The sequence below is a fragment of the Lynx rufus genome, unplaced genomic scaffold, assembly GCF_022079265.1.
Source record: "Lynx rufus isolate CCGP_SWC_20201006 ecotype Redwood Valley unplaced genomic scaffold, mLynRuf1.p SCAF_16, whole genome shotgun sequence".
NCBI classification, from domain to species: domain Eukaryota; kingdom Metazoa; phylum Chordata; class Mammalia; order Carnivora; family Felidae; genus Lynx; species Lynx rufus.
The window spans coordinates 44,604,474-44,630,181 of record NW_025814830.1 but is presented as its reverse complement, the minus strand read 5'-3'; the positions used below and the strand labels follow the sequence as shown (position 1 = coordinate 44,630,181).

The window sequence follows — 25,708 nt, the reverse complement described above, 5'->3', positions numbered from 1 at the left end:
CGCTTTCAAAACCAAGGACACCCCTTTGTCTGTCCTGGCTCAGATGCAGCCCTGGTGGAAGGAGGCAGGAGGATGGAAAGGACTCCTAGGGGCCAATTCCTGCCACTATTTCGTTAAGATGTGACATTATCGTACCCATCAGCTACTTGCTAATTAACTAAGCTGTCTGACTTACCAAGGTCAAAACTTTGTTACTTTCCTGGCATCCTTAGGTAAAGTATAAACAGATCCAGAGAGTACTGCCGATTCCATTTGGAAACAACCTCTCAAGCTTCAGAAGGAAATTCATTATCAAGTTCTCAGCCACTGACAACGGTTCTTGACAGTCACCCCCCAGCCCGGCTGGCTGCCTGAGCCATGGACTGGGAACCTGGTGCTTCTCAGGTGTGTAGACTACAAGAAGGTGGTTTTTAATTTTAATTAAAATTTTTATTTGAGGGGGAGGGAGAGAGAGAGAGAAAATCTTAAGCAAGTTTGATGCTCAACGCAGAGCCCGACACGGGGCTTGATCCCACCATCCTGGGATCATGACCTGAGCTGAAATCAAGAGTCGCGTGCTTGGGCGCCTGGGTGGCTCAGTCGGTTAAGTGTCCGACTTCAACTCAGATCATGATCTCATGGTTTGAGTTCAAGCCCTGCATCGGTCTCTGTGCTGACAGCTCAGAGCCTGGAGCCTGCTTCAGATTCTGTGTCTCCCTCTCTCTGCCCCTGCCCCGCTCTCATTCTTTCTTTCTCAAAAAGAAATAAAAACAAACAAACAAACAAACAAACAAACGAGTTGAATGCTCAACTGACTGAGCCACCCAGGTGCCCCAAGAAAGAGCTTTTAATCTGAGGCTGGGAAGAGCCCAGCAAGTGCCAGCACCTACACAATGAGGATTCCAAGGTATTGCCGCGTGATGGGCACAGAATGAGCTTTCCCACTAGTCTGTTCCTGAGTCCTCAACCCCTTTACGGGTGCTTCTAGATGCAAGGTGAACGGCTGGCTCCGTGGGAGGAGGGCTGCTTGGGTCACATGGCCTCCCCCTGCCAAGTGCACCTCTAACTTCCCACAAGCTCTGCTAAAGCAAGTGGACCCTTGAAACATGGAGACACTTCCTGTGAAGCTCCCTAGGCCTCAGCTCACACTGAGTAGGGCTCCCTCTGGCCAGCACTTCCTCTCCTCCCCCACCACTACCAGTAGGACCTAATTAATCCCAGCCTGGCCTAACGAGGCCCACCACATGTGGTTTCCATTTTCCAGAAGAAAATACATACTTCTTACAGGGAGTACCAGTGTGTGTGACAGTGGGCCTGACAGGAACAGTGTGGAGACTGCCTGGAGGAGGCAGAGCAAAGCCACTGGCCGGCCTCCAGGTCCCCAGCCCTCCAGGGCAGCCCCGGGTCACACATGGTTCTGTGAGGTGCTGGGATGCAGCACTTTCCACGGGTTAGGAGACAGTGGAAATAGACCAGGTTGGGCTCTCTGGACTGCCTGAATTTTGCCCTTCCCAAAGACATCTTTGGATTTTGCCTCTGAGGGCAGACTTTTTTCCTCTCCAACTCTGGCATGTCAGATTGTGCTTCCCTGCCAGTCACGTTCTCTCAGCTGTCTCCAGTTAGATCAAAGCCAAGAGCCGGTTGTGCAATACAGCTTCTGCCACACACTCCCTTCGCTATCCTCTGTCTCAACAAAAGCGCCCCAGCCCCCTGGTCTCTAGGGAAGAATGACTGTGGAAACCTCTGGAAGATTTACACAGGAGCTGGGCAGACTTACTTAAGGTCAGCAAGAAAAGAAGCTCTGAGAGGGAAGAAATTCCTTGGAAGAATTCTTCCAGCCCTGTTCAACGTCCTGCCTCCTTCCTCTCGGCTGGGGACCTAATCAATATGGCTTCAAACTAATAAAAGATCAGATTCCACCCGCATTCTGGGTAGGTGCATCAGGGTCCCTTCCAGCAGACAGACTTAGGTTGGCACAGGTTTGCCAAGGCGATTTCTTTTTATTTGGAGCAAAGGAGTGCATTCCATTAAAGGGGAGAGTGGAAGAAAGCGAGCGGGCCTCACAGAAGCGCTCTCCCACGGGCTAGGGGCCAGAGGCAAAGTGTGCTTTCCTAACATGCCATGTGAACCAGGGATCTGGGGCTTGCCACTTTACCCAGATTCTTCTTTCATTAGCATCGGCACAATGGGCTCTGGAGGGCCTGGCCAATGCCCCCTGGCACGTCAAGTGGCACGCAGGAAGATGGTTAAGGGGGTTGCCCGATGCCAAAGAGCTCCAGGGGCTGGGAAGGCTTGGGAGGACACAGAGAGTGAGAAGGTGAGCTGGGTGGGGAGGGTGAGCCCGTGTGGGCTGCCCCAGCCACGTTGGTGATGTGGCTCCAGCCCAGGGCCCGTCTCACTGGTGGACCACACGAGGACAGCAAAGTGGAATTTCCCAATTACAGCATGAAACAAAGCTTCTTCTCTTGAGGCCCTTCCCTGATGCAATTAAAAACAAGTCCAGTCTCCAGTGGCTTCCTAGGCCCTGGGTTCCCACCACCCACCTCACCAGCCAATCTTCCCCCTGCCCCTGCCCACAAACACAGGGCTCTTATGCGAACCTGGAGGAGGGAGGGTAGGGCAAGGGCAGGATTAGCTGGGGTACATCTTGGGGACTGTGCTTGCTGAACTGGAGAGGTGAGAGGAAGGCCAGAATGAAGTAGAAGCCTTATCTCAGGGCTTCTCTGGGTTAGGGTCTCATGGAAGAAGACTCATGACCGCTTCCTGCCTCCCCCTTGGGCCCCTGGTCCATCCCCTTCAAATGTCTCATCTTAGGGGCACCCGTCTCCCCAGGAAGGGTGCTCAGGACCTCATCCACCATCAGCTGGGCTGGTTGGGGTTGGAGCCTTTGAGTTCCCAGCAGGCACTTGTTAAAAAGCAAGCATTCTCTGGCAAGTCCTCTCTGTGAGGCGGCAGGGAGGAAGAGGAGGGGGGAAGCACAGTTGGTTAAGCCAAAGGACGGCTGGCCAGAGGGCCATCTTGGCCGGCAGAGTGGAGCGTCCTGAGACTCGCTCACTTCCCAGCACAGAAGCAGGCCTTGTAAAGATCACAGCTGTTGGATTCTGCTGCAGTTCATATCACAGTGTATCAAAGGGGCTGCGTTTTCTCCCTCCTCTCCTTTTCTACTGAGTATAAGTGGCGCGGTTCATGGGAAAACAAGCCCTGTGCTTGTTCTGCTGTGGCGGCTTGGGGGGTGGGAAGGGGCCGGAGGAGGGAAATGTACACGAACACCTACTTGGGGCAGAGTTGTTTTAATGGGACCGGGGCCGGGCTGCTGGTGGGTGCTCGTGGTGCCGGGGCCCTAGGCCTGGTGTGCCAGGGCCAGCTCTCGGCACAGAAGGTTCCATTATTTCACCCTCTCTGGGGTCTGATTTCCCGTTCTCCCAGACCACCATGGGAGGCGGAGGCTGTGTCATGAGGAGGAACAAGAGCCCCCGTTTATCAGGTTGTGCTGAGAGGCATAGCACGCATGGTCTCGTGTCACCCTCTCCGCACAACGGCAAGGCAGGCACTGTAGAAATAGGTCACACAGCCCCAGACTGGAGGAACTGGGATTCGAACCCAAGTCTCTTTGACTCCAGAAGTTCCAGTCTCTACCTGACTCCCGAGGACCTGTGGGAGGCCCATCTGCCCCATTTCTGTGAAGTCCAGGGATGGGGGACAGGTGTGGGCAGGGCCGGGGGATGCCCAGAACCCTCTGGCACCCTCACCCCACGTGCCCTCTTCCCTCCCTTCAACTCCTGCAGCTACGAGAAGGGCCTGGGCCCAGAGCAGGTCTCAGCGAGTCTAGCTGAGATGAGGCTTTGGAGCCACTGGCTCCCCCAAGTTCAACACGTGTCTAAAATGTTATGTCCACCAGATAACAAGGCCACATGGACACAGAGGATGTCCAACTTGCTCAGGGGCCCGGCGGGAGTTCAGGGGCCCACCCCCACCCCCACGGGCAGGTACAGCCTGGGAAAGCCACGGGGCGGGGGCGGGGGAGAGGAAACACTCCAGGGTCCCGAGGGAAATCACGCATCTTCCTCAACAACAAGATGCCCACCAGATGTCTGTCTTTAACAGCTCTGGGTGCTTCTGTCCTACGGACAGCAAGCACTCCTGCTCCCTGAGCTAAATGTGCTACTGCACAAACAATGGCTTTCAACTTGTCCGTCAGAAGAGACTCTTCCTCTCTCTCTTTGCCTAACACCTGAAGGAAAGGGTTAAATCATTGTGTGTTTCTTATCAGGCCTGTGGCTTCATCTCAGCAGTCTGCATGGACCATCATTATGCTCCTCTTTAAAGCCGTCAGCAAAAAATAAGGAAATGAAACGAGAAGTAGACAGGCAGGCTGACGCTCTCGACAGCTGGTCCCCAGCAACCTTCGCTGAAGGCTCTCACTCCCTGTCTGATCACAGGAAGGAGGAGGACAGCACATGTCTTCAAGGCCTCCTCCATGTCTGATGCGTGCCGTGTGCACCCTGAGAACCTAGGCTGGGGGGCTGGGACTGTGGCCCGGGCTGGTCAGTGGTGGCCTGGCCGGCGGGCTTAGCAGGCAGCAAGTCCAGAGAGCTGGCACTACCCAGAGGAAGCAGGTGCTGGTGCTGCTTCTGGGGGGACGGCAGGCTGGACAAACGAAGCAAAGGACTGGGAGGGATAAGTGTGAGGGGCCCAGCCATAAGGATCCCTCCATCCCAGCCCACTGGGTTCCCGTGCTAGTGCCAAGGGCTAGAAGACCTCAGGCTGTGTGGTGTAGCAGTGAGGCACAGCCTGGGGCCAGGCTCGGTGCCCAGTGAAGCCCTGGTGGGGTCCACGAGGGGTGTGAGCCCCGGAACAGACAGCCAGGCTGGACATACTAAGCTCTCAGGAGGATGAGGAAGGAGAGCCCACAGGCCCAGAGGACCCTCTAAGGAGCTGGGCTCCAGGTGGTCCCAGCCCACAGGCTGTACAGGGCCCCTCAAGGTACCTGGCCCTGCACTCTCTCACAGAAGGGATAAAGTGGCGGGTGCAGAATTAGCGGAGAGCAAAGGTCTGCAGCGTGGCTCCCACCAAGGCTGGCAGGCATGTGGCTTCCTCAGTTCCCTTCTACAAAATGAGGATTCCCATCAGCCCAGGCTGCTAGGGAGACACTAGACAAAGCAAGTGAGGTCTCATTACCCTAGCGGCTGTACCTGGAACATGGTGTTAGCCACCAGGTCTCCAGCTTCTCAGAGCCTAGGGCTCCCGAGCGGGTGGGGAGAACACGCACGTGTGCCCACGGTGCCCACACTTCTGCCTGGTGCCGTCTGGGGATGCTGCTTACTGCTCTGAGCTCCTTCTCTCTGAGCCCCTGATGGAGTGTGTGAGGCTGGTAGAGGATGGAAAAACCCATTACAGTCCAGTTCTCCAGGGGGAGGCTAGTTACAATTGCCTTCTTCAAAGGCCTCTCTCTCTGCTGGTTCTTGAAAGGCTTCCAGGCAAGGAGGGCTCATCAAGAGAACTGACACGTCTGTAATTTGGAAAACCATATAAAGTAAACTGTCACTCCTGTGGGGCTAGACCATCGCTTTCCTGGTGGGGGGTCTCCTGTACCACTTCTAATCTCCACTTCAATCCCACTGACTGTCCAACTCGATGTGAAGAAAAGCTGTGCAAATCTCCTTCTGGCCAATCAGGATAAGAATCCAATCTGTCCCTCTGTAACTGGGGTTCTCACCCGGGATGATTTTGTTACCCAGGGGGCACCTGGCAATGTCTGGAAACATTTCTGATTGTCCCAGCTGGGAGGGCGGGGGTGCTGCGGACATGAGTGGGTAGGGGCGGGGGGTGCTGCCCCAGATCCCACAGCAGGACAGCCCCCAATGCCAACGGCGCTGAGCTTGAAAAACCCTGCTCTATACGACCTCAGAAAAGCACGAGGGCAGTGACAGACTTCCACCACCACGGGGATACCTTTTGGTGGTCTGGACCATCAGAAGCCCCTTCCTCCCGACGGGCAGAAATTTTATGGTCCTGCTGTTGGTCCTTCTGGCCAGGCAGGCCTGCCCCCTCTTGCAGCTCAGTCTTTTGCCTCGTGCCCTCAAATCCACCCTCAGCCCTCCAGCTAGGGCCCTGGCAGGCAGTGTGGGATGAAGTGGCCAGGGGCCTGCTCCCCGCATTTCCCTCCCTCAGCTTTCCTGGTGGCTGGGCAGGCTCCTGGCAGACCCCTGCGGGGCCTCATCTCCCCTCAGTGCCTCCTGCCACCCCCTTTCACTTCTTCCCACCTCTCAGGTCCTTCTTCTCAGCCTCCTCTCCTGGCTTCTCCTTCTCTCCCCAACCATTACACACTGGAGCTCCCTAGGGCTCAGTGGCCTCGGGCTCTTTCCCTTCTGCCTCTGCCCCTCTTACCACTGACCGTTCTTATTCCCTAAGAAGGAAAGCCCCACAAGGACGGAACCATCTAGGGTGGTACTCTGCAGAGTCAGTATTCAGTAAATATCTTGTGAGTGAACGAATGAACGACCATGTTATCAACTTCTGGATTTGTATCTTGGCCATAGGGCCCTCTTTTGAGAGTCAGGTATAGCAACCTGCTTCTTCATCCTCCTTTGATGTCACCAAAGCAATTTAAACTCAAACACAGGACCCTCCTTCCTCCCTGCTCGTCCTCCAGAGCTCCCCTCTCAGGGACTGCCACTACCAGCCACTCCGTGCTCACAGGAGAGTCCTGGGTGTCATTCCCAACACCCTGTCCCCTCAGGCCCTCAGGTCATCGGTCACTAATGAAACTTCTTACGAATTACAGAATGCCACTGCTTCTTCCCATCCCTCTACCAAGCAGTCACCATCTCCCACTTGGACAACAGCCTCCCATCTGGTCTCCCGCACATCCGCCTTGCTCTCTCCACCCACCCCTGAAACACAAATCTGGTCACACAGTCCCCCTAATCCAAGCCCTTTCAGTGGCTTCCCCCCACCCCCCAGCCTCTGGGTGAGGCCCCCAACCCTTGGTGTGTCCAGCAAGGCTGGGCCCCTCTCCCCCTTGCCCTCTGGATCACAGCAACATGAACTCTCCACGCTTTTTGATTTGAGGGCTCTGTTCAGGCTGGACCCTCTGCTGGCAATCCCCCTTCAGCCCCTGGACCCCGCAGGTGGCCTCAGGCGCCTTCCCGACTCCATGGACCACACTGGTTCAGTTTCCTGAGCATCCTGGACAGCTTCAGTACCCAGCACCCCAGGTGCTTATTTCATGGGTCAGGATGAGACCCTTTGGTGACTTAACAGGCAGCCAGCCAGGGCTGAGAACTACAGCCGTAGAGCATCTGAGGCCACTCAGACTACTCCAGAAAACCACTCCACCTGGCTTTGTTGGGAAGCCTGGAGAAATTCGTGCCCCACCTAGATTTTGGTGCCCTGACAGTCACTCTTCTGGTGACCTGGCTCCTTGGAGCCGACGGGGAGGCCAAGGGCCAGACTCAGTCATGCTGCTGCTGCTGGGAGTTCTAGAGGCCTAGAAAGGACTGTCCAGGACAAGGCTTGCACGACTCAAGAACCCAGTTCTGCCTGGCCAAACCCCATGCTGGCAGCTGGGCACCTGAGTACAGCCCTGTTTCATGTTCCATCTGGCTCACCTACTTTCTCCCCCAAAGACTCCAAACAAGGGCGTTTAATGAGAGGACATTTAACCTCAGGGGAAAAGCGTCTCAATAAGTGAAAACCTCATTTGGGCGAGAAACGGCGACACTGACCTGTCTCGTGTTGGCAGCACCAGCCACCCGGTGTGAGGGAGGCTTGTTTCTTCAAGAACAAACGCAAAGGAAAAGGAGGGAAGAGAAGTGAAAGAGAAAATGCTTGCTCCGCCCTCTCGCAATGGTGTGACATAAAAAACCGTGGCTGTGTGAGGAAGAGAAGGCACACAGAGCCTAACCTGATGATGAAAGCACCTCGGACCTCCAGGAGCTTGCGTTCGCTGCTGAACCTCTTGAGAAGGTTGATCATGAACTTATAAAAGTAGGAGTTCATGGTAGGGGTGGAAGGAGAACATTCTAAGCCTTTGGTACCTGCAGAGAAAGGGACAGAGCCAGGATTTACTCTATGTGTCCACAGGGTGATGGGACCCCCACAGATCATAAACAATTGTAAATGCCAAAAAAGGCGGTGGTGGGGTCTGTGTGTAACAAGGTGATGGAAAAATCTTTAATCAAAGTCCTCGGGTTAATGGCAAAAAGGCAAGGGCTATACAAGTATGTATAAGCAAATACAACTTTGCTTACTGCACAAATACCCATTTACCTGTCCACCTCTCCCAATTACTTACTGAACACCTTCTATCTATAAGACCCACTGGTATGTGTGCTAGGAGTTTTTTTTGTTTTTTTGTTTTTTTGTTTTTTTTTTAGAAAACAAACCTGTACCTATTATTTCAGTAAATAAAACACACTTGGGCTTCATTTTGGCTCGTTAAGGACACATGACAAGTGAAAGAGAAAAAAAGGATGAAAGAGGCACACGACACCAAAAGTCAACACAACTCACACTCCTTTCCCAACAGGGCTCACGAAAAGGTATGTGACGCGCACACCTGTTGGATCGAAGACAGCACACACTGACAAAATGTTACCAAGGGCTTCAATCTTCACTCAGTGTTTTCAAATCTGTCATTTTTCTTCTTTGGGCCAAGACGCTCGTTTAGACTAGTACTCTAAAGACTTCCAAAGCGCAGAGTTGTCTTCAGAACCAGAAGCACATTCGGGGTATCCCTCTGATATGTATCCCAGCTGAAAATACACTAAGGGCCAGATTCAGCCCCTCTCCCAGATCCAGCCCAGCATACGCTCCCCTCCGCAAGGTATCCGGCATGGAAGGGATGAGAGCAGGGCTGATGGAATGCCTGGCTGATCCCCGTGTAGTATATTCATACACCTATGGAATTTCCTCGTCTTTCTTTTGTAACAGCACTGCTGGGAAGAGGTGTTAGAGACAGTAGGAATCCTCATCCCCCCTGCCCAAGGCACTAACAGGGCATTTAAACACAGACACACAGACACACACACCAGCTTAACAGATACAATCCACACATCATAAAGCTCCTTGTAAAGTGTACAATTCAGTGGTTTCCAGTATATTCATAAAATTGCGCATTGATCACCACTAATTCCAAAACATTTTCACCACCCCAAAAAGAAATCTTGCACCCACTAGCTGTCACTCCCCATTCTTCCCTCCACCAGCTACTGCCAATCATTAATCTACTTTCTGTCTCAATGGACTTGCCTATTCTGGACATTTTGTATTAAAGGAATCATATAGTATGTGGTTTCTTCCACTTGGCATAATAGTTAATTAAGGTTCATCCATGTTGTAGTCTGTGTCCACTCTGTATTCATTTTTTGTGGCTGAATAATCTGCCATTGTATGGATATACCACATTTATCCATTCATCAGTTGCTGGACGTTTGGTTGCTTCCACTTTTTAGCTATTAAGAATAATGCTGCAGGACACCTGGTCGGCTCGGTCAGTAGAGCATGAGACTCTTGATCTTGGGGTCATGACTTCAAGTCCTACATTGGGTGTAGAGCTTACTTAATTAAAAAAAAGAGAGAATAGGGGTGCCTGGGTGGCTCAGTCGGTTAAGCGTCCGACTTCGGCCCAGGTCATGATCTCACTGTCTGTGAGTTCAAGCCCCGCATCGGGCTCTGTGCTGACTGCTCAGGGCCTGGAGCCTGTTTCAGATTCTGTGTCTCCCTCTGTCTCTGACCCTCCCCTGTGCATGCTCTGTCTCTCTCTGTCTCAAAAATAAATAAACGTTAAAAAAAATTAAAAAAAAAAAAAAGAGAATAATGCTGCTATAAACATTCATGTATAAGTTTTTGTGTGTACAGGTTTTCATTTCTTTTGGCTATATACCCACGAGTGGAATTTCTGAATCCTATGGTGCCTCTATGTGTAAGTTCTAAGGAACTGCCCGACTGCTCTCCACAGTGCTGCACCGTTTTGCATTCCCACCAGCAGGGCATGAGGTTCCAATTTTCCCACATCCTTGCCAACACTTGTTATTACCTGTCTTTTGATTATAGCCATCCTAGTGGATGGGAAGGTCATAAAGATTTACTGGTATGCTTCTTTCTAAAAGTTGTTTTTTCAAAAACATAGCTCTTACATTTAGGTCTCTGATCTATTTTAATTTTTGTATATGGTGTGAAGGAGTCTGAATTCTTTTGCATGTAGATGGATCTCCAACTGTCCCAGTATAATATGATATCGGCTTTCTTTTTTAGATGCTTTGTTATTTTTTTTAAGGTTTATTTGAGAGACAGAGAGAGAGAGAGAGAGAGAGAGGCAGAGAAAGAGGAGAGAGAGCACCCCAAGCAGGCTCCTTGCTATCAGTGCAGAGCCCCACGCAGGGCTTGATCTCACAAACTGTGAGATCATGACCTGAGCTGAAATCAAGAGAGTTGGATGCTTGACTGACCGAGCCACCCAGGCGCCCCTAGATGCTTTATTTTTTTTTATATTGTATTTTTGTCTAGCTTTATTGAGGTAACATTAACGTATAACATTATATATGTTTAAGGTGCACAACGTATTGTTTTTATACATGTATACATTGCAGAATGATTACCATAGAGCTGTGGAGTTAGCCAATACCTTCATTTGTTTTTTCTTTGCTCATCTGTCCATTGTTTTTTGTGGTGAGAAAATTTACAATCTACTCTCTTAGCATTTTTCAAGTATAGTCTTTTTAAGTATAGTCTTACTAACTATAATCACTGTTTTTATGTTAGATGCCCAGAACTTATTAACCTCTAATGGGAAGTTTGTACCCTTTGACCAACATCTCCCCAACATGGCATCTTAAGAGCCAACCAGCAGTTACCATTTACTGAGGACTTACTATGTGCCATGCATATCTAAAACCTTTACGCATAGTATCTAATTTAATTCTCAAATCAATACTTGAAAATATGTGCTATTATTATTCTCATCATATATGTGGAGAAGCTGTGAATTAGGCTGAGGATTAGCCAAAGACACAGAGCCGGTGAGTGGTGGTCTCTGAGCCCAGGCAGCTGGTCTTCAGGGCCCATGTTCCCAACAGCTACAAAGGCCGCCCATCACTTGGGCACTGGTGCTTGGGGAGGTTTGGGGCTAGTAGTTAGAAAGCAGGAGGCAGAAGACCGGAGCTAAGACCCTGCCAATACTGAGGACACAGAGACACTGATACTGTCTGGAGAAAGCACCTGGCCGCCGCCCTCTGGGAACTCAGGGACGACACTGGGGGAAGTAGAGTGGCTGACAGAGACATCGGTGCCATCACTTTCCAGGCTAGCCTCTCTTTGGCTCTAAAGCCCTGACTTCCTCCCCAGACCAGGGAGAGGGTGGCCACACACCTGCATAAAACAGGGAACCAAGCTTGGCTGTGTCAGGGGTATCTCCTCCCAGAAGCATCAGCCCCAAGCACAAAACATGAATGTGTGGAACCATCCACAGTACCAGAAGCAAGCCCTACATGGGAGCCCCAGGGGCTGACTTCATTAGATGCCAGTGGTCAGAAGAAGCAGTAAAACCCTCCTTTCAGTAGTTTTTTGCTCAACTCAGACTTCCCTTACGTCCTTGAGTGCTCCTGGTGGGGAAGTGGCTGGGAACTGGAAAAGGTGCCTTTTTGTTTCACTTCTCCCAGCTGTGAATCAATCTGTGAGCATTCCTTACCAGGAGTCACGCCTTCAAACTACTGTCCTCTCTCCTGAGAACCTCTACACAGCCCCCTTGAACTGCATGCAAGGGGCGAGCCTGGAGTAAGAAGGCCAGTTCAAGGGCAGGCCTCCCTGAACTTGATGTTTGCAGAGTGTTGCTCTGGGTCCCTGCCCGGAACAGCCTGGCCTGGGAGGTCCTGAGTGACTCTGGAATGGCAAACAGTCTCTGCTCCCTGGCCCAGTGGGGCTGTTTGCAGAATCAAGTGTCACATTCTTACAGATTGAGTTACCCTGGGCCCAGCTGGGGCTGATCTCTGAAGAGGTGGCTGCAGATACAGCTGTTAAAGTACCTCCTCCCTGTCCCCACACTGCCCACGGTGGCCTGGCTGCATACCCCCAACACTGGCGGTGTGTGTGGACTGGAACCTTCTCCTGGTGTTCATTTGTGATGGCTCCCTGTATCCCTGTCGGCTCGTTTCTGTATATGTACCCTCCAACCTACATCATTTCCAGGCTTAGGACCATTTGGGTTCCAAAAGACAAAGGGAACCAAACAGGGAGTGATCATAAATACTCCCTGATGCGGGGCTACAGTCTCCATTTCCAAAGGGCCCGGTATCTAGGGCAGGCGGAAACATCAAGCATAGTGTTTTAGAGCAAGGCTTGGGAATCCATTAGACCCGGTTCAGATCAGATGTCTACCGCTTACTAGCGGCACAGTTTGGGGTAAGTCTCTTATCCTAAGCCTCGGTTTCTTCATCTATAAAGTGGGGGCATTAAGAGCCCCTATTCCTTCAGTTAAATTTTTTTTTTTTTTTTTTTTACTAAGTAATCCTTATGCCCAAGGTGGGGCTTGAACTCACAACTCTGAGATCAAGAGTTGCATGCTCCACCAACTGAGTCAGCCAGGCACCCCCAGTAAGAGCCCTTATTAAATGAGACAACACATTGAATGTACTGGGACCGGGGCCTGCCACACAGTCTGTGCCCAATGAACGGGGGCTGCTGCTATACGCAAACACGCCATGACTCCAACAGAGCACTGCAAGGGGCAACCTGTTCCCATTCTCTGGGTCTTGGAATGGATGACTGAGGGCTGGGGGGACAGTCTGGAAAGTCTCTGAGTGAAGAGATTTCAGATCTGGGACACGGTCACAGTGCTCTGCTGGGAGGCAGGGAGGCTGTGAGGAGAAGAGGGTATGATTATCTGTGACTCCCCCATCCCCGGCCCCACATTCGGGGAGGCAGATCTGCCCGTCTCTCCGCTGATGGCTGGCCTAAGACAGCAGAAGGAAAGGCTTGGGGCTGCTCTGAACACATTCCTGGTCTTCTCAGCCAAAGCCCCCTCTGGGCCGCACAATCAACTCTCGATGTCCAGGCCTGCACGCGGCCCCTGGCGCTGAGGCCCTTTGTGGGAGGGAGGAGGAGGGTAGAGTGACATCTGGGAGAAGCCACGTCAAGTGACTCACATTCTCACAGTAGTGGTTGCTGGGAAAGCTTCCACAGCTCAGCCCTCCCAGCGCTCCCAACTGTTTAAAGGCTACAAAGAGCAAACTGAGTGGGGGGCCGGGAGCCTGCCTGTGACCCAGACCAGGCTTATGGGAGTGTCAGGGAGCTACTGGGGCCCGGCCTGCTGGGGCCTGCAGCTGTTGGGGTAGGGAATTTTGTTCCTCAGGCTCCCACCCACCAGAATGGACTCTCTCGAGGAGGAGCCTCTGCAGGACTGGGCTGGGAGCCTCAGAAAGCTCACTGCAATCCTGGCCCAACTGTATAGAAATGGCAGGTCCGGGCAGGAGAGGCAGCCCTTCCTGAGTGGGCTGGTCAGGGACGGGGAGCAGCTAACCCTAACCCTACTCGGTCTCCTCCTGCCTCCGTTTCCCACTGGCCCACCACTTTTCTGACTAACCAGCCCCTCAGGCCCGGCTGGCCTGAGTCAGAACCCGAGAGACATTCTCAGGCAGGGCTGCAGGGGGAGGAGGAGGTGGGGCGGCGAGTCAGCAAACTCATGCCGGGAGTGTGACTACATGGATGATGGGCCTCTCTCAACAGAACGAATTTCTGCCCAACTGCAGCCTGTTCCTCCCCGTGGGAGTGCAAAGTGCCTCGCTGGCCATTTCTGCCCACCTCCGGCCCTCCATCACCTCACCCTCGACAGCTGGGCAGGGAATCGGCTTCTTTTCTCAATAGCTCTGATAAAAGCCACCTCTGCCGGGCTCTCCTGCAGAGTGGGGCCCCAGGGCCGGGCGCTCTTGCAGAGTGGAGCCCTGGGCTCAGGGCTTCCTTTAGGAAGGGGCAGAGCCTGGACAGGACCCCAGCACCTGATTCTGGGCAGGCCCTCCAACACTGTGCTCAGGGGAGGCGCTGGGACGCCAGGCCTGGGATGCTTTTACTCGGGTGGCATTGACGAATGCAGTGTTCCAGGCCCACCAAAATGGGGTGTGAGTTGGGGCCCAGGAAGGGGGGTGGCTGGGAACCACCTGGCCTTGGGTCTCAGGAGAGTCACACTCTTCGAAGGGCCAAGGAGAGAGGGGTTTCCATTCCCTGATCCTGCCAAGGACCAGCCCCTCAGCTGAATGCCGCCCGCCTCGAATTTCTGGTTTGAAGTCTGGAGAAGTGGGCTCTGGCAGGAAGTTCACGTGACTGCTGGCTGGCCGTGGGGCAGACAGATGCTGTCGGGAGCGCTCTGTATACAAAACCGGGCTGGTGGGGTGGGCGGCCAGGGAGCCAGCCATGCAGATGTTGCTAAGTGAAACCTGATGTGGCGACATGAGAATCTGCAGAACGTCTCACAAACAACCTTCCCTGGGATGTTTTAGATTGAGTTTTGTGGCTATGACGCGAAGGAGCCTCACATGTCAGGATAAAAATAGCTCTGGCCTCAATAGGCAATGTGAGTTACAGTTCAACAAAACCAGATGCGAAAACCTTAGTGGCCCAGCCCAGACCCAGCAGGGTCCCTGCTCAGCTCCCCACCCTCTCAGCCCCTTTCCTCTCCCTCTGTGGGTTGGGGCCCAGGTGCCCGGTCAGTCCCTCGCGTGGGCATCTCGATCCGCCACCCAGAGAGCGTAGAGGAAAGGCCAGGGGCCCAGGGCAGATCCAGGGCTGGTTCCTGTCTGTGAACTTCACAGGGATGAGGAGCCTAGCACAGAGCCTGGCACAAGAATTGCTCCGAGGAGGGGGCTGCATGACCAGGAGGCTGGCATGGAACCCAGGGACGCAGGTGGGGAAGGGGCAGCTTCCCCCACAGAACCAAGGGGCTGGAAGAAAGGGAGGCCAACGCCTGTGATACAGGGGGTCTTAGGAGGCATGGAGTCTGCTGAACTGGACGGCCCAAACCCCTCAGCTGCATGGATGAAAGGGTGGCTGAGATGCTGCAGCCGCGGCACCCATGGGACTCGATCCAAGAGGCAGTCACTCTTTTCTCCAAGCCGGCCCAGCTGAGGCTGGGGAGCCTTCTGCCCCCAGCAGCAGCCCAAATCTGGGAGGCTTTCCGGCTGCCTGGTTCAGAGCAAGAGATAAGCTAATGGGCCACGGCAGGGCCCAGGAGGAACTTCCAGCTGACCCAGCAGGAGAGAGAGGCTGCATCAGGAAAGACTGCTGCTGAGTCGGGGCCAGGCCAAGGGCAGCACTGAAGGGAGATGGGAGGCAGGGGCCTCAGGTCCCTCATCGAGACTGGGCCTGGGATGGAGAGGGTGAGGCTCTCCACCTGCAGACTAGTGAAGACCTGGGCAGTGGTGCTCGGGGAGCCTTCGACACAGCAGTGGTGACAAGGTGGCCAGCTCTGGCACCCCCTCCTTCCATCACGATGACAAACTCTGAAAGACAGGTACTGATCCTTACTGGGCATGTGACTCTGGCCTTTTAGGGATGAGTACAACCTAGATTTTCCTGACCCTGACACCCATGCTCTTTTACACTCTCTGAAGAGTATGTAGGAAGAAGGCCTTTTAAGGCTCCAAGAGCAACAGAGAAGGCTTTGGGGGCTGGGAAATGGTCTGGTGTGGCTGGAGGAAGTGGAGGCAGCAAGAGGGATGAGTTGCTGAGGTGGCTGAGGCCAGAATGGGGTCCCTGAAGTCACTGTGAAGAGAAGGGATACACTCAAAGGCTATGCCAGGATACGCCCTAAGGGAGAAGCCGGGACTGCTGGCCTGGCCACTGCTGCTCTGTTCCCCATCTTGAGCGATGGAAGCTTCTGGTGCTGGGCAAGTGCTCTTGTCCTCTAACACGGGAGTAAAGAGAGCAGACTCTCAGGCTAAGCTCCTAGGTCGGCACCAACACCTATCACAAGCCCCCCTCCCAGGTAAGAATAACAATGGTGCTTCCTCCCACGGTTCTTGTGAGGAGCTGGGCTCACCCACCGTGAGGTTCAGTGAGCTGACACATGGGAAGTGTTCAGAACAGTGTCCGGTCCAAACAAGCTCAATGTACTAGAGTCACCCTTACTACTGGGAAAAATGCCCAGGGATGGCTTCCTGGGTTTCTTCTAGAACTGGTTTATGAATTTGGCCACACCAGCCTGGGCTACAAGGAATGAAATGGAATCAGAACATTTCATTTCCGCCCATGATTTTAGAACTGGGATCAAATTCCACGTTGGACCAGAGAGCCCTGTGGGGCATGATAACATGAGCAGTTATCCCACCAAGAATGTGCCCCCTTGGCTGGAAAGGAAGCATAGGAAAGATGGGATTTGGGGTGCAAACATCAGTCCTGGGGTGACCTTTGGCCCCTGAATGCCACACTGCTGCTGTGCCCGGCCAAGGTTGCTCCCTCCCTTGCAGCAGGAACATTCAGGCCCCAGGAGGGCCAGGCACATCTCAAATGAGGGACGGATCCCAGAGGTCTCCTGCTTCTGCTGAGCCTTCTGCTCAGACTCAGGGTTAGGCCCCTCGGGTCTGCTCAAAGGGAGCTCATCACCCCTCTCCCCAGAGCCCAGGGGGCCTCAGCCAGAATCTCCCTGAGTGGAGACGGGCAGAGAACGCACAAAAGTTGCCAAGTCATAGGAGACCCAAGTGGTCGTTTTCATTTCATTTCACCAAATCACAGTCTAGAGAGACAGCAAAATGTGGATCCCTCTATTGGTTTTCCTCAGGCCTGCCCACCCAGGCAGCTCCACTCCTGAAGGTCCCAGCCTGGGGCTCTGTGAAGGTCAGCAATGAAGTGGGGTGGGAGAAGCAAGACCAATGCTTCTGCCTGCATGGCTCTGTGCTGGAGGGAGAGATGTTTGCACAGGTGGGAGGAAAATCCTGTGTGGGCAACTCTGCCTCGTGGGCCCTGGGACCACTGCTGTGGCACTACCGAGGCGTGTGATGCTGCCCCAACCCTTGCATTAAATCTGCACTATTTGAGTTTACAGACCCAGTGAGCAGGCAGGCTTCTCTACAAATGCTGCTGATTTCATCTTTGCTAGGCTCCCTGCCTCCTTGGCTTTCCAGAGAAAGACCCTTTACGGTGGGGGGCGGGGGTGGTGGTGCTCTGCAGTCGGCATGTTCTCAGAGCTGTGCCCTGGAGAGCCAGAGGGCCAGAGGAAAGCAAAATCCAAACAGGAAGAGGGTCTGGCCTTGTAACTTCTGTCCCCGTGCACGGCCAGATGGAAACAGACAGAATGACCCTCTTGCATGCCTGAGAAGCAACGGGGGAAACAGCAGCCCACAGATGAATGAGTGTATACTTCCCGCATGCTTTCTGACCTAAACAGCCAACCCCAACATCCTTGGTGCCTGGCCAGTGCCCTCCCCAAGGCAGCTGAGGCAGGAGATGGGACAGGGCCTAACTTTGGTTTCCTATGTGCTTCTTACTGGTTTGAACTTGACCTTAACCTTTTAAAATCATGAACCCATCTGAAAAATCTGGTGCCAGCTGTGGACATGCACGCACGTGTGATTCCCACACTCTGTGCAGTGAACGTGTGTGAGTCTCAGGCTAAGAGCACATGGCCCACGGTACTGTGTATCCTTGAAGCAAGAAGAGTTATTGGCTGCAGGCACTTCCTTGGTGTTCTTTCCAGGATGGAATTTCTTCCCATCTGGCATACTTGGTTGTTTTTCTAAGAATTCAGGGTGAGTCCCTGGCTGATGTGAGCCAGTCTGACAGCCCTGGTGAGCTGGGGCAAATCTTCACCACCTCAGCCTCATTAGGGGCCCACCTATCCTGGCAGGGCCAGCAGCCAAGGTTCAGAGGACGTTGCCATCGAAGACACTCTCAGTTCTTACTCCCAAGCGGCTGAGATGGCACCTCGAGGAGCTCCCTGTCTGGGCCTCCCCAGGGCACACACCCCACCTGGGCCCCAGGCCATTTTCCGGCCCATCCCTCCACTAATGAGTAAGCATTTTAGTCATCAGCTTCTTGGTGCCCAGAGAAAAAGAAAACACCTCAGAAATGGAGGGACAAATCCCAGAGAGTCCGGAGATGAAGGTGTCCTTCCCCTGCCCAGGGCGAAGCTGCCTCAGTTTGGCTTTCTCTCCTTTTCCACTCTGAGGAGGATAGAAGATGCCAGACAACTGCTTCTTGGGGAGGGAGATCTAGGGCTGGCTCTGACCCGCGGATGCCTTCTCCTGGCTGCTGCCCTCTTCCAGTCACTTGTCACCCTCATCCCCTCACTGCTGCTCCTCTCCTCTCTCAGTGGGACCCCCACATCGCGGCTGTGTGCCGACACTCAGCCCCTGGCATTTCTGCCATCTGTCCCTGGAAATTTAGGCGGACCCCCAAGTGCTGATGTGGGACACAGGGTGGAAAACGGACTCCCGGGCTGTGGGACAGAGGGTGGGACCCTCACCAAGTGTCCCAGGGTCAGGATGTGGGAGCCTCCCGGCCATGGCCTCTGACTGCTTGGAGGAAACCGGGCTCCTAGGCAAGGAAGCCACTGCATCCTGGAGAAACAAGAGAAGGAAACCGGGCTGCCACGAGAGTCCCTTACTCCTTCCTTGCTTCAGTCAGAGACAGCTAGAAACTTGGGACCAGTTGCAGAAAGAACATGTGCAGCAGCAGTGGCCTGAAGCCTGGGGTCCTATGTGACACCCCACTGCAGGAGCTGGGGGAGCCCTTGACATCAAGTGTCACCAGGAAGACATATTCAACGCATGAGCCTTCTGTGACTCGGCCCGGCAGCCCTGGGGTGCAGTCAGGCCCGCAGGGCCCCAGCGGCACCACCGAGCAGGGGTACTCAGGGCCGGGTACCAGCCGCCTTCGGAGGCCCTGCCTGCTAGAGCAGTGGAAGGGGAGCTGCAGCCAAAAGGCCCTGAATCGATCTGACATCTGGCTTCTGCATCAAAGGAGGAGCCATCGAGGACCTCGTATCTGGAAATCAAGAGCCACTCACTCAGGGGACAAAGAGACACCCCAGGCGAACACCCAAGATTTGCTAGGGACTTTCCTATCAACTCGCATCGTTGGCATTTTCCAGGATGACGTCGCCGGAGGAAACTGGCGTCTGCCTGGGAGGAAGGAGTTGGGAGTTGCACTGGCCCAGGGAGAAGAGCCACCTGCTATCTGGAAGGACCCCAAGGGGCGAGCCCCAGGAACACCACAGCCACCTTCATGTCCAAGGACTGCCTGGAAACATCCTGTTTGAATTACCCCTCTCCGGCCTGGGCTGCCTGCCATGTTGTTTGCTATTTTTAGCTCCCCAATGAGGAAGGAAATGGCTGCCTGGTCTTCCACCTGTGAGACTCAAGGCTCCAAAGCCCCCTGATTCCTGGCTGGGGAGACGCTGCCCCAGCAAAAGAGAGGATCCGCTGACTCAGATGGTTTTATATTTAGCAAATGGCTCAGAAGTATGAATGGTGCAGGACGATGAGGAAAAGGGGATGTGAAGGCCTCTCATGGGGGTGGGGAGGCAACAGGAGGGCAAGGTCCGCCTGCCTCTCAGAGAGCAGAGGGGACTTCTGACTGCTCACACCCCAGGAGAGATCCGGGGCTTGAGAGGAATGGCCCAAAGGAGTGCCTGATCCAGGAGGAGACCGAGCACTAGCACTCCCAGGGCCCCTGAGGCTGTAACCATAAGGGCACTACTTACCAGAAGTGTTCAGCAGGTTTGTTCTGCCAGGGGTAGGCACCTGAAGCTCTGAGTGGCTGACCCGGAGGTCAGGGCCATCAAGGGGGCCTGCATCATCTGTCTGGCCTGCAGGGGAGGAAGCAATTTCTGCCAACACCTCCAGATCCTTCAGGATAACCTGGGGGAGAAAAGCAGAGGATGAAGGACGAGGGCCTCTGGAGAGCTGCCGCCAGGGGATGGCGAAGGGTCTGCAGAGGGTGACAGGCTGGTGAGAGCCACCAAGATTACGGCTATTAACAGTGTTCAGAAAGTTCTACAAAAGATATGGATTGAAGAGAACACAGATGGGCAGAAGGTGAGGGCAAGTGGAGGAAAGAAGCTAGACTCTGAGTAAGCTTTCTCATGACCACTCCTCTCTGGTCCCCTGAGCAGGGACCTCAGAGGTCCCCAGGAGATGTGGAACTCAGGGTGCAGTCTGTGCGGGGACACTGGCAATGCCCCAAAGTCAACCTGTGTGAGGGACCAACGGTGCCCTCTAGGCCACACTGCTGGTGTGCTGGCCACAGCTCGGTCCACCACCAGGCCACAGAACAGACCTTTCTGCATAGGTGACACAAGGCCACCCTCTGCCTTCAGAACATGACTCTGGGCTCCAAGACCGAGGACATCCTAACTTCTAGACACACTGTTCAATTCTCAGCTGCCTCCTTGATGTTCACATACGGGCCTGACCCCTGCCTCCTTGATGTTCATACACAGGCCTGACCCCTACCTGCTGAGTTCTTCCAAGGAAAGGAAGACACAGAGTTCAGCATGGAGAATGGCAGAGTGAGCTCCAATCAGTGCCGTGTGTCACCAGGTTCCCCGGCGCTGCCTCACCACCCAAAGCCCTCGTACTCTTAGATGCTGCCTCTCCCCACCCCCCCCCCCAACCCACGGCACCCACCGCCTCTTGCTCTTCATCTGGTATCAACAGCCAGCAGGGTGCTGCCTCAGCAGGGAGGTGTGTGTGTGTGTGTGTGTGTGTGTGTGTGTGTGTGTAGTGTGGTGTGTGTGTGTGCTGTAACTGCACAGCGCACCTGTCCCAGTTCTACCTCACGACACAGCAGGGAGGGCTGCTGCTCCCTCCCACCCCCACTCATCTCTTCTCTGAAGAGGAACGTGCCTGTCCTAGCACAGGTGTGCCCCCAGGGCCGTCCCTGGTACTCAGCGGACGCCCATCGGGCATCCGCTGAATGACTGCCTGAACCCGGGCCAAGAATTACCATGGCAACTGGGGGCTTTGGTCCTGGACCTGTGGAAGTGACACAGAGCACCAGAGGGTGGGGCCCTGGGAGGTGGGCTGTGTGCGCCGTGACAGACCAGCTGGCCACAATATGGTGACAGTGGTCAAGGTAAGGCGATTCCAGGGCTTTTTGTGGGATGGTGAAAATGTGAGATAGTAGTGACGGTGGCACAACCTTGTGAATATGCTAAAAACCAATGAACTGTATATTTTAAAAGGGGAATTTTATCTCAAAAAAATAAATAAAGCTACTACTGTCTCTTCAAAGCGGTTCTTGTCTCAGTGTGAGCAACGTGCTAGTGCCTCATCCTGCCCGGCCCCAGATGTCACTTCTCCTGGTGTCCTCTCTGCCAGCCTTGGCCCCTGGGTCCTCTCCCAGCAGTGCGACGTGTTCAGCACTCAACTGCCCTGCAAGCTGGAGGTCTGGCTCTCATCCTGCCACAGCCCGGCCTCATCCCGGTCGGACACGTCGCTCACTCACACACACAGATGTCACCTCGCACCTGTCTAACTGCATGCTTTCCTCCATTGCTCCCAGGCTCTCAGCACCTCCTGAGCCCCGACTGTGCCAGGTGCTGGGGCTGCAGGTGAGTCCCATGTGCCTCGGCCTGCAGCCCATGGCCTGGCAGGGAGCAGTACTCACCTGCCCTTCCACACACAAGTATGTGCAATTTTAGAACATTCTGACCGCTGGGCCTGCAGGGAATGATGTATCCATGCTGGGCAAAGATCGTGGCTGCTAAGCAGCCTGGACAGATGGCAGCAACGAGCACTTGCCCCTGTGCCCAGGCCAAGAGCTGGGGGCCTGAGTGGTTCCAGGCCCAGAAGTGGAGAGGTCCAGGCCATCTGCTCCCCAGAAAGCTTTCTATTTCAGCCGTGGCAGAAAGTGGACAGAGAGGGAGGGGGTGGGACAGGGGAATAGACAGCGAGGAGGTGACAGGGTGGTGCTACGTGATAAGAGTGGCCCGAGCACAGGCCATACACTCAAGATGCTCAATTGTCCAAACAAGTCACGGTCTAATGATCAGGGATCGTTAGAGAACCAGACGCGGGAACCAGGTGGGAGAGTGACTCACTCAAATTAAACTGAGGCAAGGAGCAAGCCAACTGTGCCTCAAAAAGTTAAACAGAGTCACCAGAGGTGTACTTCCACCCCTCGTGTTTCCCAAGAGGGCCCAAAACATGTCCACACAGGACTTGTGTAGAAATGTTCATGGCATAAGTGTTCATCGTGGCTAGAAAATAGAAACAACCCTAAGGTTCTGACACCAACTCTGATGTGTTTTTTCTGATACCAGGTGGGTGTCCTATAGTTCAACTCCATTCTGATGCCATCTACCTGGACGTAGCGTCAGGCCCCACTGCTGAAGGCTCACTCTCACAAGACTGCTCTTCCCTTGCTTCAGACACCAGCCAGAGATCCAGGGTGTCGCCTTTGCTTCTCATGACTGGCTACAGATCAGAGGTTCCCACAACCCCCTCCTTAGGCTCCATTAATTTGCTAGAGTGGCTCATGGTCCTCAGCGAAACATTTTACTTACTAGATCACCGGTTTATCATAAAAAGATGTAATTCAGGAAGAGTCAGATAAAAGAGACGCACAGGGCACAGCATGTGGGAAGGGGCACAGAGAGCTTCCGTGCTCTCTGGGGGTGCCACTTGCCCCGAATCTCCATGTGTTCACCAACCTGGAAGCTCTTCAAACCCCATCCTTCAGGTTTTTAAGGAGGCTTCATTACATAGGCATGATGAATTAGATCACTGGCCACTGGCAGCTGATTCGATCGCCAGTCCCTCTCTCCTTCTCGAAGGTCGGGTTGAAAGTTCAACCCTCTCATCACATGGCTGGTCCTCCTGGCAACCAGCCCCCATCCTTCTGGGCATCCAAGTCACCTCACTAACCTAACAAAAGACACCTTTATCATTTTCAACACTTAGGAAATTCCAAGGGTTTTAGGAGCTCTGTGCCAGAACCAGGGACGAAGACCAAATACGTATTTTTTTTTAACCATGTATCACAAGATCACAAACCCAAAAGTACATCAACTGATAAATGGATAAACGGAACATGGCATATCCGTGTCCTGGACTATTATTTGGCAATGAAAAGGAATGAGGTTCTGATATATGCTATAAAATGCACCAACCTGAAAACATTTGTTAAGTAAGAGAAGCAAGATGCAGAAGGCCATGTACTGCATGATGATTCCATTTATGTGAAATGTTCAGAGCAGGCAAATCTATAGAGACAGAGAGTATCTTGTGCCTGCCAGGGGATGGGGGAGGGAGACATGGGGAGTTACTGCTAACTGGTACAGGGTTTCTCTTTGGAGTGAGGAGAATGTTGCAGAATTACATAGCAGTGATGTTTGCACAACCTTGTCAAAATACTAAAACCCACTAAATTGTATATTGTTTTTAATTTTTAAAAATATTTTATTGATTTATTTTAATTAAAAAAATTTTTTAATGTTTATTTTTGAGAGAGACAGAGACAGAACATGAATGGGAGAGGGGCAGAGGGGGTGGGAGACACAGAATCCAAAGCAGGCTCCAGTCTCCAAGCTGTTAGCAAAGAGCCTGATGCTGGGCTCGAACTTAAAAGCCGCGAGATCGTGACCTGAGCCGAAGGTGGATGAGCTACCCAGGTGCCCTTAAAATATTTTATTTTTTTAAGTAATCCCTCCTCCCAACGTAGGGCTCGAACTCATGACCCTGAGATCAAGAGTCACACGTTCCACCGACTTAGCCAGCTAGGCATCTCTGAATTTGTATACTTTATGGTTTGTGAATTATAACTAAAAAAAGAGAAGAGAATCAAGTCAAAACCCCAAATCAGCACCCTAATTCCCAGAACTGTGGTACTTCAGGTCAGTTTGCTCTTGCTGTGCCCATGGCCCGAAGCAGCAAGGCCTCTCTGACTCCCCACGATCTCACACCTGCTGCTGACTCCCAGGAGGGCCGAGAGCACTCAGGGAGGCCACCTGTGTCCCTACATCTCTGAGCTGCAGGTTGCTCCTCTCAGGGCTGGCTGTGCAGGTGGGCGGAGGTACATGTCCCTTAGGCAGCAAATCCTGGAGGTTCAATGTGGCAAGTGAGAACAGTATGAGGCAGCCAAGGCCAGGCTAGCACTCAGCTATAGCCCGACCCTATGAGAGCTGCTGTGGCCCACACCAGGCTTCTGGCGGGTACTCATTTCCCTAACAGGAAAGATGCTTGGGAGGAACCACCAGCACCAGAGAGCCCTGGCCTGTGAGACGCCCACACTCTCTGAGTGGCCCCAGGGCCAGGCTACCAGGGTGGGAAGACCAGGAGAGGAAGCTCTCCCCACTTCCAGCTAGAATTAATGTTCTCATTTGCTGCCTGTCTCTCTTTGCAGAGTCATCTGCTCGAGGGATCAGGAGTCCACTTCAAACACTCTGGTCCCCAAACCGGAGCCCAATAAGCTATACTGGGCTTTGTGGTCAGACAATCCTGACTTCCCATCAGTTAACTTCACCCTTCCAATCCCTCTCCCGACATCTATTGAGCACCCACTGTGGGCCAGGGCCCGGGCCAGGGCCTGTTTTTGTGGGAGGAGATGCGAAGCCAAACAGGATGGCCCTGCCTCTCTCAACAGTGACCCTGGGAAGACAGGCGGTAAACAACACTTATAATGCAGTGCATGTACAACCAGAGCCAGCAACTTGGCCTGTGGGGATCGAAAGGCTTCAGAAGTACCTTACCATCAGTTTGCTGGGGGGCAGAGGAAGGCACTCAAAGCATTCACTTAACTAGCATAAGCCTTTCCGGACACAGAACCAGAATCCCGTGGCACATTCCAGGAAGCTAAGCTTTGATCTAGCTCTGGAATGGGGCATGGGGCTGGTGTGAGTGTTAAAAAGGAGACAGCAGGCCCAAAATGGAGTCACCTGTGCTAAATCCCAAGTCAGCAAACCAAGATTTAATACCTAACTTAATTGTAGTTTCAACCTTTAACCTTTAAAGGAATGTAACCTTTAGCTAGTCAACATGGAATTACCTGGTCAGCCCTAGTGAGATAATCCTCTTGGCAGACCCCTTCTGGTCCCATTAGGAAGGCAACTTTGCCTGAAACAGTGCATCCTTTGCTAGTCATTTTCTTTCTTTCCTTTTTTTTTTAATGTTCATTTATTTTTGAGAGACAGAGAATGAGCGGGGGAGGGGCAGAGAGAGAGGGAGACAAAGAATCGGAAACAGACTCCAGGCTCTGAGCTGTCAGGACAGAGCCCAATGCAGAGCTCGAACCCATGGACTGTGAGATCATGACCTGAGCCGAAGTCGGACGCCCAACCGACTGAGCCACCCAGGGGCCTCTGCTAGTCATTTTCTTTCTCCACTCCCTTTCTGTCTTTAAAAACCTTTTCTTGTCTACAGCTTCTTTCTATTGCTACATGGGGATACTGCCTGTTTCATGAATTGTTTGAAAAAAGCCATTCTGATCTTTTTGTTTGTTTTTTTTTTATTTTTTTTTTAACGTTTATTTATTTATTTTTTTTGAGACAGAAAGAGACAAAGCATGAACGGGGGAGGGTCAGAGAGAGGGAGACACAGAATCTGAAACAGGCTCCAGGCTCTGAGCTGTCAGCACAGAGCCTGACGCAGGGCTCAAACTCACGGACCGCGAGATCATGACCTGAGCCGAAGTCGGACGCTGAACTGACTGAGCCACCCAGGCGCCCCAGCCATTCTGATCTTTGAATTTACTCAGTTGAAATTTTGTTATTTAGCAGGGGGCATGGCCAGAAAATCAAGTGGAA

The 25,708-nt window shown here is 53.2% G+C and overlaps 1 protein-coding gene across 1 annotated transcript in view; it reads right to left on the bottom strand.

Annotated features, from left to right (window-relative positions):
- VAC14 (VAC14 component of PIKFYVE complex) overlaps positions 1–25,708 on the bottom strand; it is a 101,877-nt gene that overhangs the window by 31,895 nt on the left and 44,274 nt on the right. The window contains exons 13-14 of the mRNA XM_047078730.1: positions 19,667–19,823; positions 7,886–8,018 (exon numbers count right to left, since the gene is read on the bottom strand). Of these exons, the coding sequence (XP_046934686.1) occupies positions 7,886–8,018; positions 19,667–19,823 (290 nt within the window). The remainder of the gene's footprint in view (positions 1–7,885; positions 8,019–19,666; positions 19,824–25,708) is intronic.